We start from the raw sequence: 12092 nt of genomic DNA, 5'->3' as shown, positions 1-12092 counted from the left end.
TAATTTTCAATGAATTTTCCATAAACACCTCAGCATAATGGTGTATTGTGATACCCTCAGGTATGTTTTAGGGGCATTTATGTCTTTTGACCTTATTTTGGGATATTTCTAATTTTAAATATAGATATATATTCTCACACGTGTGTGTGTGTGTGTTTTTATATATGTATCTATATAAATATATGAATATGCATAAAGAAATAAAAAAAAAAGAAAAAAGAAAGAAAAGGAGATAAAGATTATATAAAGAGAAAGGAAGAAGACAAAACCAAAAGAAACTTCAAGACTTTTCCCTCTTCTCCGCCTCTTCTAGCAGCAGCCCTCTTCATGTCATTTTCTTTTGTTTTGTGAAGATAAATGAATGAATTTAAGGAGTTTTGGAAGACAAAATAAGAAAAGAAAACAAAGAAGCACTTTGGAAGCCTTCGTAACCAAAAGATCTCCTTCCTTTCCCTTTATCTATGTTTATATGCATGTTATGTGAATATGTTAGTGTGTTTTGGTGTTGATTTAAAGTAGTTTTGGTGATAAAGGAAGTAAAACAAAGAGGAGGAAGCCAACTTGCAAAGTTTAGCTTGAAACAAGGTAAGAGGGTATCAACCTTGATATGTTGCATGTTTTAGGCTTTTGGTTCCTTGGATCTATGTTATAAATGATGATTTTGAAGTTGAGAAATGTTGATTTGCCATTTGGGATGTCTATGTGTGTGATTTTGTTCATGGCAGAAAGTTTCATAATATTTACAGTTTTGCCACTAAATTCGTCCCACGTTTTGGCTGCCTTAACTGATGAATCATGAGTGCTGTTATAGCTTGTTGAAAATCTTTTTGAATTCTCTTTTCAATGATATATAGCTTGTATAAATTGGGGATCATTTGGACTATTAAATATTGTATGAACCACAAGAATTGTTTTACCAAATAAACAGAGGAGACAGTTTTTGCCATTGAATTCATCTCACGTTTTGACTGACTTATCTAATGATTTATGAGTGCTATTATATCTTGTTGGAAAGCTCTTTGAATTTTATTTTCAGTGATATATATCTTGTATAAATTGGGGATCATTTAGACTGTTAAATATTGTATGAACCACAAAGACTGCTTTACCAAATAAACAGAGGAGTCAGGTTTTTGCCATTGGATTCATCTCACGTTTTCACTACCTTATCTAATGAATTATGAGTACTATTATAGCTTGTTGGAAAGCTCTTTGAATTCTCTTTTCACTGATATATAGTTTGTATAAATTGGGGATCATTTGGACTATTAAATATTGTATGAACCACAAGACCTGTTTTACCAAATAAATAGAAGAGACAGTTTTTGCCACTAAATGCATCTCACGTTTTGACTGACTTATCTAATGATTTATGAGTGCTATTATATCTTGTTGGAAAGCTCTTTGAATTTTATTTTCAGTGATATATAGCTTGTATAAATTGGGGATCATTTGGACTGTTAAATATTGTATGAACCATAAGGACTGCTTTACCAAATAAACAGAAGAGTCAGTTTTTTGCCATTGGATTCAACTCACGTTTTGACTACCTTATCTAATGAATTATGAGTGCTATTATAGCTTGTTGGAAAGCTCTTTGAATCCTTTTTTCAACGATATATAGCTTGTATGAATTAGAAACCATTTGGATTGTGAAATTATATGAAACAAAAGGTTGCCCTGTCCAATAAACAGAGCTATGAACAGTATTTCACAGTTTTGGAAAGGAAAAGAAAGAAAAGAAAGGAAAGGAAAGGAAAGGAAAGAAAGGAGAGAAAAAGAAAAGAAGAAGAAAAGAAACAAAAGTAAGAAAAGGAATTTGGGAGTTAAGATTCAGGGGTCGTCCCAAGAATATGGTCTGGTGAGTTATGAATAAATTTAGATGGAAGCAAAATTAGTAAGATATAAGGCTTGCATGTATGCTATAAACTATGAAGGGGCACTTTACACTATACCACCCGCATTAGGGCACGTCCGTAGTAGGACATAGACCTATGGTAGGGTCTGCTCGTAGTAGAGCATGCTCGTAGTAGAGCACAATTCAGATTAAAAAATGGTGCAATGAGAGAAAAGAAAAGAGTTCGAGCTTAGAAAAGTGTCAAATCCTTATAGTCAGCTTTCAAAAAGTATCAAATAGACACCAGATGGGACAAAGTATGACCCAAATAGTGAAACATGAACTAGATTATCCCCTCGATTTCTTATAGGGGTTATGAGTGAGGTTGAGTCGCGAGAGTGAGTTAAAACAGGAAAGGAAATAGTTTACTTAATTCTTTCCCCTTACTGAGTGTTCTTTTCACTCACTTTCTTTTCTTTCATGATTGCAGGTACAGGTGATCGAGGTAGCTGCGAGGTAGGGTCAGGTCAGCGTAGGTAAATCTGGTTGGAGCAGGTTATCTCTGGTTTATATTACATGCATACAATGACATGTTCTTATTGAATTTTGACCTTTTTGAGATGATGGTATAACTGTATATGATTACTCCACGTATTTAGATGCTTTCAGATGAGTTTTCATATGAGTATATACATCTTTTATTTGTTTCCAGATTTTCAGTTTTCTTAAAATAATTTCTAAACATTTTTAGTGATGCATTTATTTTAAAGTATTTTAAAAGAAAAAAAAATATAGACACTCAGGATATTAATTCGTAACATTTCTCCTTCGGTGGGTAGTATTTCTAGGGAGGGATGTTATATGTATCTAAAAGAAAGAATTGTACTTTATTAGATATGATGCGATCAATGGTAAGTTTTACGGACTTGTCAATGTCCTTGTAGGGATACGCCCTCCAAACTTCTGTGCATATCCTAAATCAGGTACCATCAAAATTATCCAACAAATACCATATGAGTTATGGTATTCCAAACTCCATAACCTTAATTATATAAAAATTTGGAGATGTCCAACTTATGTTAAAGTAAATAAAACAAATAAACTGGATGTTAAATTAAAGAATAGTCGGTTCAAAGGATATCCTAAAAATAGTCTAAGGTATTACTTTTACTTCCCAACAGATCAAAGAATAATAATAAGTAGGAATACATACTTTCTTAAGAAAGAGTTTTTGGAAGAGGGTGGTGTAAGAAGAAACATTGAGCTCAAAGAAGAGTTTAGAAAGCCTCAAACTGACATTATTGAAATTGGACCATTTACTCAACTATCCTTAGTATTAGATACAACAGTTCTAACAAGAAAATCTTCTAGGGTATCTAAACCTCCGAAAAGACACAGATTTCTTCATGAGTAGAATTTTGAATACTACTTAATGGGAGAAATAGATCATAGCAATGAATCTAGAAGTTATGAGGAAACTATACTAGATACTGATTCAGGTATATAGCTAAAAACAGTGAATTCTGAAATAGAATACATGCATGTTAATCAAGTATGGACACTTGTTCATCCACCAAAAGAAATTGTTCCTATAGGTTGTAAATAGGGTTTTAAGAGAAAGATTGGTAAGAATGGACAGGTAAAAACCTATAAAGCTCAACTAGTAGCAAAAGGTTATACTGAAAAACAAAGGCTAAATTATAAGGAAACCTTTTCATATGTAATAGGGGCGTAGTTAATTGGAAGAGTTTCAAACAATCAATCACAACTAACTCCACTACAGAAGTTAAATATGTCAAAAAAAGCCATATGGATATGCAGTTCATATTTGAACTAGTGTGGTTCCAAACATGATTTATCTGATAACTATGTTCTGTAATGATACCGGTTCTATTGCACAGGCAAAGGAACCAATGGTACACCAAAAATCCAAACATATTCAACAAAAATATCATATTTTGAAAGAATTCATTGAAATTGGAGAGATAATAATACAAAAGACATCGTTAATAGAGAATGTAACTAACCCACTAAGGCAATGTCACTGAAGTAGTTGGACCATCATCTTGAGAAGATAGGTATGTCATAGAATATCAAATGAATCTAATGCAAGTGAAAGTATTGTTAGTGTGTGCCTTAGGAACTATTTGTATTGTCGATTTTAAGACATTTTATCTTGTATGTACATTTGTAATAATTTATTAATAAAAGGAAATAGTTTTTTGTTCATATACATAAACTATTTCATTTATTTGCATTAATATAAAGTATGTATGTGAACTGTCTAAATGACTCACTTAATATATAAATTGAATCATTGAATTTTCCTTATAGACATGATGTAAGTTGGGCAATAATATCACATAGTAGGCATACTGAATTCCTCTATTGAATATCATGATATCATATTAGTGTGAATGATAATGATAGTTATGTCATTAAGACATTAGTATAGATTAACAGTTAGAGAACTGTTTTTCGAATTTGATCAATAATGATAAGTCACATGATCATTAAATCGTAGTCAATGACTTATCATATGATTATGCTAGTATACGAAGTAATATTTTGACCTGAGATGTCTGGGTTAGATCCGATACAATGTGTGTGATTTTTATGATATATAAATACGAGGCTAACCACATTCAATACAAGAAGTCATATTGGTCATGTGTTATTCAAATATAGAGACAAATGATAATCAAGATGGGATTCGTTGACTCATAAAACACTAAGTTATGAATATCTATTGATTCAATTCAAATTTGAGTTTTAGAGAGAATATCGATAAATATTAAAAATCAAATCTCTGGCTAAAGTATAATAAAAGTCATACGAAGGATGTTCGTGATGACGTGTTTTGAATATATTAATTAATAGTTTGTATTGAATCAAAATTATGGCTTGGACAATCCATAACCCCAAGATCGATATGAATTGAACAATTAAAGGATATCACTTACGTGGAACTTAAGATTGGGGATATTAGGTTTGATGGAGTTTTTCTTCATCATGGTTTAGGGGCTATAATACATTGCTAGATATTTACCATAGTTGTTGAGTTTTTGGTTGTATTTTCAATTCTTCTAAAAAGGGATTCATGGCTACATTACAGTAAACCTAAAGGGTCACATCAATAAATCAAGCTTTTGAGAATAAGGATTAATTATCCGGGGTTGGCTAGCACTTTCTAAAGGATAATGAAATTCATATTAAATATTATATGAGTGCAAAAATAATATATTACAAGTTAATATGTTAGTGAGATGAAATTATAGTGAGTAAAGTATATAATTGATATATGTGCATGACAATAACTTAAAGTAAGAATTTAGTGGGTCGAAAGAGAATTTTAAAATTACACTTTGGCCACCATTATAAAAGGAGAAGTTTAGTTCATTTTGAAAAAAAAGAAAACCTTATTTTAAGCTTTTAATTCTCTCACTAAGCAAAGTTCTCTCTCCCTTCTCACTAAACCTCTTAGCCAAAGGGAAGAATTTGCTTGGTGGTGGACTTTCTTTGGAGGCTTGCCCACTTGAGAGGCTTTATCCATCATTCTATACCAATAGGAAGCAAAGGAGTAGGTATAACATTGAAACCATCTCATGCTTGTTTACCATGCCTTGATTCTTGTTGTATTGTACATACATGCAGTTTTTTGCATCTCTCTTCTTCACCTCATCTTTCACTTTCTCTGACGAAGGCTTTGTATGCACGAAAAGGATTCGTTGTCATCCAGACGAAGACAAAGATGATTGATCTTCGTCTGGATGACAAATCCTTTGTTGTCTAGACAAAGGATGGTTAGCCTTTCCTTCTCCATTCGACGACGATAACAACCCAGAGATGATAGAGACTGAGAATAAAAGGCAACAAGAGATGGATTGCATTAGTCAAGCGTAAAGAAGGCAACCAAATGGAGATGGAAGGTCACTAAAAAATGGATAAAAAATTTTGAAACTTTAGGGGGAAAATTAATTTTTTTTAAAACTTAATCATGGAGAAATTATTAGTTTTATAAATTAATAGGAAAAATTTGATATAAACTTTTATATTTTTTAATATTACTGATTAAATGATATTTTTAAGTGTTTAAAATTTCATGGATAAAAGTTTTTAAATATACTAAACCTTAGGTGATAATAAGTCTTTTGGCCTTTGGGCATCATCTAAGCTCGGCAATCCCCACAAATAAAATGGGTTGTGTGAGAACCTCGTAAGAATGACTTGTGAACCGATATAAATAAAAATATTTATATTTTTATCAATTGCCTGCGAAAAGCTCCAGATTGAATTTGTCATACCGTAAGCCTTTAGATTTGGTGGTTTGGCCAACCTTATTAATGCCCACATTTTTGCGGGTTTTGACAAGGTATGACCTGTGACACGCCAGACCTTGCCATTTTGGCTTCAAATGACACGGCCCTGCTATTAAATAAAACAAAAATCCCTGATACCCCATCTAATTACAATTTAATCTGATAAATTGAGTACCAAAACACTGACAAAATATTACCGAGAAGAGGTAAATTGTTATTTCAAACACTCGAAAAATAACTTATAGTATATAAATGTGATATTTAGCGATAGCTTGCAGTAAAGCTCTCATGATAATGAAACAAGAGCCAATGTTTGCTTTTACAAACTATATAGCGTAACATTGTCACTACAAAAATTCTTCCTTACATTGCAATAAACATCAAACCGTGACTAAAATTCCACTCTTTTCTGGGTAAAAGAAAGAAATTGTTAACATTACCGCCAGGCTCGTTTCAGTTGAGATACCAAAAATAACTGATACAAAAGATAAATAAAGCAAGCTGCACCCACAGGAGCATAATTCAAGGCAAATACAAGACTGGAGCAGCTTGGACATACAGCACAATTTACACCAATAGTCAATAACATTACCTCGACGGCACAAGAAATTTGTGATTAACACAACACTCAAACTGTAGCATTAATTGTCAATTGATGATGATTGAGAACCTAGGATTAGTACTGAGAAGTGATCCCTCCATTCATACAAGGTTGCGAAAGGCATGAGGCCGCAGATTAATGGTAGGAACAGAAGGAGAGTGGTGTAGAACATTGATCTTCTAGCCCAGTATGGAACTACAGTCTTGCCTTCCTTCCCTTGAGAAATGTTGACAGGGCCATGAAGCATAACAAACAATGGTGATGTGCAGACGTTAGCAAAGAAATGCAGCAAGCATAGAATCTCCCAATATATGAGCCATGAATACCCACTTCCGCCCAGAGTGTCTACACAAAGCTTGCCGGCAAAACCACAGGCAAATCCAAAGAGCAAGAAGATGAAGGTGATTGGCATTGTCAGTCCTGAAGAGGCCGAACGCTGGAAAAGCAAGTAAGCTATAGCAAGAATCATTAGAAAACCAAATATCATTCGGCTCATAACCTGAACTTGGCACTTAACGGTATGCAGCCCCGAATGAAAAGATGACACTGTATTTGGCATCCACCAAGGCTTGGATTCCTGAAACAAATAAAAGCATCATATATTATGTTGAAGAACACAAAAATTTTCGGGTTTTGTATGATAATTATTGAGGCCATAAATAAGCACGATAGTTACCTTTTGTAAAGGCAAGCAGGCTGCTGTTGCTTCAGAAATTTTTTTGTATGAGAAAACATAAGCAGCATATGAAAGGGATGCTGACATGAGGACTATACCGGCTACAAGACAGTCGATGCACTTTTGAAGAAACTCACCATATCTCATGTCTTCTAATTGAGTTTTGAATTTTTCAGCTTTAAAAGATGCCTTGGATATACCCATAGCCAATTTTGACCTCTCCAAATGATTTGAATCATAGTTGAGAGCAAACTGCGCCTCTTTCAACTTCAATCTTTTCATTGCAAGACCAAGCTCCAATGCCTTGAGGTCATTTGAACGGACTTGTTCTACAACAGATTTCTCCATTGTGCTAAGCACATTATTATTGATTGCAGAATCTACTGACCCTGAAGAGGCACAAACTAGTTGGTTGTTTTGATCATGCAGTACAAGTTCCTTATAAATTAAACTTGCTGACGTTTGTTCTGTTTCTCCTTCAGTGGTAGTCAATATATCTCGAGTTGCAATAGTAGGCAAATCTGTTTCTGAGTGACAATCATGAAGCTCGGAATTGCTTGAGCAACCCTCTTCATTATAAGGCACATATGAATTGGATACATGGTGATCTTTTAGGAGGTATCCCTCCGTGGTGGATGATTCATTAATCAATCTAAGAGTCCTCAATGTGCTCCCAAATGATTTCTCAAAGTTCCTCGCGAAATAATCAAAATTTCTCCCAAAAACCTGTTGACACAAAGGCAGTCAAAACAATGGACAAACAAATATTACTTTAGAATCTTGATCTTCTGTGATCTAGATAGAACACAAGGGAAGTTAACATGTAAAAATCAAGGCATGAGTCAGCAATTAAACTCTTGCTTACATTGGTTAAAGATTCTCTGACAGCTGAAGCACAGATCTGCGATTGAGTTAAAAATTTATGCTACTTTTAGTTACTGCCTATAATTAAAATCAACAAAAAGAAAATAAATTGAACAAAAAGCTTAAAGAACAAATAGATAGGTCAAAGTCCATTAGAACATCAAAATTGAGTTGGCAAGTAAATACATGGTTTTGAGATACAATAATAAAATGATTCAAAACAGATTTTAATTACTCTTATTTAAGGATGGAATTTATACCCTTGAAAGATGGTCAATGGACATCCTATCACCTGCAGCATCTTTCCTTTCCAGGACCTAAAACCAACAAGCAACATGTTGACAAGAGCAATCAACAAATAATCATGTGAACTCAAGATAAGTGAAGAAACACAATAATTTTCTGCATGAGAACAGTGGAAAGATATATATTCTATTCTGAAGCAGCACATGAGAACCATAAATAACAAACTTTTGACTGTAAAACTCAGACCTTGAGGTTTGCCCAGAGCAAGATTCAAGGAGAAAGGCTAGAACCAAGGCCATCCGTGGTAAATAAAGAAAGACTGATGCAGCGTGAGGAACATTGGGATCACAAATCTCAAACTCCACTACTTTCCTTACATTGAGGAGTAGATAAAATTGATGAGCATCAAATCAGTACTGACTAAAAGTAGCACAACCAGAGGCTATCCACTTTTTTATACATATAAAAGAAGAGAAAACCCTAAAAGAAATAAAGATATGCAATCTTAGACAACCATTAACAAGAAAAAGGGAAAACACACATTACAATCATTGTAGCCAGGAAGTAAAAAAAGAAAGAATTCGTATTAAACATCAGCAAGGATTTAAATTCGATAAGTAATTTCACCAAAGATATGTGATGTAATCCAGATTCAATATATAACTATTACTTCCAACCTAACAAGCTTCTGTTGTCTTTATGATGCACCAAAGCATAATTACAAACAAAAAAAAAAATGATATTTCTAAAAGTATACTCAAGCCTCTCAACACCATCCACCCCCACTCCATAAAAGGTTCTTAGTCTCTATTTTCCAAAACACCAAATGTAAGGTAACAAACTTCAAACAGGCATATCCCTTAATGTTTACTATTTCAGAATAATTTCCTTATATACTTTCAAGAGCAATATACCGCTCACCACGTATTTCCCAATTACTTTCCCCTCTTTTCTCAGGGCCGAACAAATAACAAGAAGAAAACAAACTAAGGAACTAAAACACAAAAGCACCAGAACTGGATCAGGATGAGCCTGGCCATGTGAAACCAGAGAAACCATTGATCAGCAACCACCTAGACCATAGTGAGCTTGACAATAGCTTCTCTGAAACATGGTAAATTTGGAAGATCAAATGCTTCAGCAGATCTTTGACCATCTTTAATAACTACCATTTCATCACATGGAATTGAAGATCAGAAGTTCGAAGCACTCTTGTTGTAGGTTGATTTAAGCATCACCTCAAAGATGAAGGTGTTCTCGTCCTTCTTTCTTTCAGCTAAAATTAGAATTACTGTCACTCCCACAACTGCACCCCCACAATCTCTTGCAAATCAAACACCATAAGCTATCTTTCTACCACATGTGGCATCAACATTTAATTTCTTCTATGCTTCTTACATTCAAAACTTCATAAACTAATTTTCAAAGAAGCTTAAAAAGAAAAAGCACTCTAACCACATTCTTGAAGTTGCATTGTAAAATATAAGCTCTATTGCAACAAGAATCATATTCTAAAGGCCTATAAAGTTTAAAAAGGAGCCCAACAATCAAATAATAAAAAGAAAAATTTCTCAAACGTTACCAAATACAATTCACTGAAATTGCAAGACCAATTCAATCAACATGCAAGAACGAAAACCCTATCGATAACTAATCATCAAGATCAAAACTTTCCTAAAACAGTCAAAAGAATACAAATGCACCCACTGTTAACCATTAAAATCATAAATAAAATCCCATAAACCCTAAAACGACACAAAGATTCAACGTTTAACACCAGAAGCAAACAAAGCACATAACTATTAATAAAAACTCAAACTTTCACACCTCATAAAGCACTGAAACAACCACCGAATTCCCTAAAAAACTAAAAATTTAATTAACCTTAGCAACAACTGCAGCGAACGACATTCCCAGAGGAAGAGCGATGGCCTCCATCTCAGTCCCCTCGGTGGGCCTTCGAACCTGACCCAACCGGACCTTAACGTTGCGTCTTTTTAACGCCAATGCCTTGCCTCTGTTTGTGGAACAAGAAGAGGATGATTGTACATCTTCGATAAGTCTTTTCTTCTTGTATTTTCGGGAATTGGGAGGCTTTGAAAACGATGCGAAGTTGCAGAACGTCGGATTGGGGTCGGAGGGAAGTGGGTTCGGCGGGGTTTCGGCGGAGACAGGGGCAGTATACTGGTGGAGCTCTGGAAAAGGACAGGGGGAAGAAGACGCGGGGATTTCCATGAATAAAAAAATTAAGTGGGCTGAATTTGAAAATAATTCCTTGAATATATAAAAAATAATAAGAAGTTGAAATAAATAAATAAATTTGAATTTGATCGAACTATACAATTTACAAATCAGAGGCTCTCTAGTTATTATATATATTTAATTTCAATACAAAGGCATATTATAAAATTGATTTAATCAAATTCTCTTTAGTTATTATACAAAGCATATTATAGTATTTTATCTTTGAAAATAAAATTAATAAATTTATTTATGAAATGAGATTGGTTAAAATATTTTCTAAAAGGCTAAAGACTTATTCACATCCAAGGTTTAGCTCATTTTTAAACTCACACCTATAGAATTTTAAATACTAAAATATATATTTATCATTCAATTTCTATTAAAATTTTTTGACTTAGATCATTTTATCAATAATATTAAAAAAATAAAAATTTATATCATTTTTTTCCTTAATTTGTAAAAGTAACATTTAACCCCAGGATTAAGATTTTAAAAATTACATTTCCCCCCTTAGGGTTTCAAATCTTCCTTCTATTTTTTGGCGACCGACTCTAACCAAACCATCTTCTTTCTCCGCCATTGATGATGGACGATAACACCTCTCTTTTTCTCTCTAACGACGAAGGCTTTTTGGATGACAAAGACAAAGGATTCATGCTCATGACAACTCTTCATTGTCAATTCTTGTGGGATCTTGTTAGCCCTCGTCAATTCACATTGGCTCACAATGACAGATCGAAAACGAAGAGTCGTCTTACACGAAGACAAATCAACTCTTTGTCTTCATGCACGACAAAGCTACACTGGGGAGATTCTGATAGGAGAGAGAATACATAGGTGAGAGAGTATGATGGCTGAAGAGGGCGGCTGGAAGCGATTCTAATGGTCAAAAAAGTTGGGTTTGAAAAATAAATCCTAAGGAGGAAAATATAACTTTTTAAAACTTAGGATAAAGGGAAATTGTAAGTTTTTAAAACTATAATAGAAAAATGAGATAATTTTTTTTATTTTAATATTACTAATAAAATAATAATTTTATTCTTATAATTAATTAAAATTTAAAAAAATTAATTAACAGATAGATATTTAGATTTTTAAAACTCTACAAATGTGACTTTAAAATAGGCCAAACTACTATTTCCCACCCAAGGTTTGATGTTTTCTCAAATATCCACCCTTTAACTATGGAAACACCAAACACCCACCCATGGTCGGTTAAATTTAACAGAACCCTAACACCTGAAAATTTTATCTCTTTTTTCCCCCTTAAACTTTAAAAACTAAAATTTTCCTCCAGCCTAAGTT

At 33.5% G+C, this 12092-nt stretch overlaps 1 protein-coding gene across 1 annotated transcript; it reads right to left on the bottom strand.

Annotated features, from left to right (window-relative positions):
* Positions 1-6451: 6451 nt before the first annotated feature.
* LOC123209448 (protein CPR-5-like) lies at positions 6452-10833 on the bottom strand. Its single transcript, XM_044627517.1, has 5 exons — positions 10428-10833; positions 8558-8614; positions 8299-8334; positions 7434-8159; positions 6452-7334 (listed from the first exon to the last, which is right to left on the bottom strand). The coding sequence occupies exons 1-5, from the start codon at positions 10776-10778 to the stop codon at positions 6798-6800; spliced, it is 1707 nt and encodes a 568-aa protein (XP_044483452.1). The 5' UTR covers positions 10779-10833; the 3' UTR covers positions 6452-6797.
* Between the last annotated feature and the right edge of the window lie 1259 nt (positions 10834-12092).

Source organism: Mangifera indica, chromosome 1 (assembly GCF_011075055.1).
Source record: "Mangifera indica cultivar Alphonso chromosome 1, CATAS_Mindica_2.1, whole genome shotgun sequence".
Classification (NCBI taxonomy): Eukaryota; Viridiplantae; Streptophyta; class Magnoliopsida; order Sapindales; family Anacardiaceae; genus Mangifera; species Mangifera indica.
The sequence above is the reverse complement of the archived record's forward strand: the minus strand, read 5'-3'. Positions and strand labels throughout refer to the sequence as shown.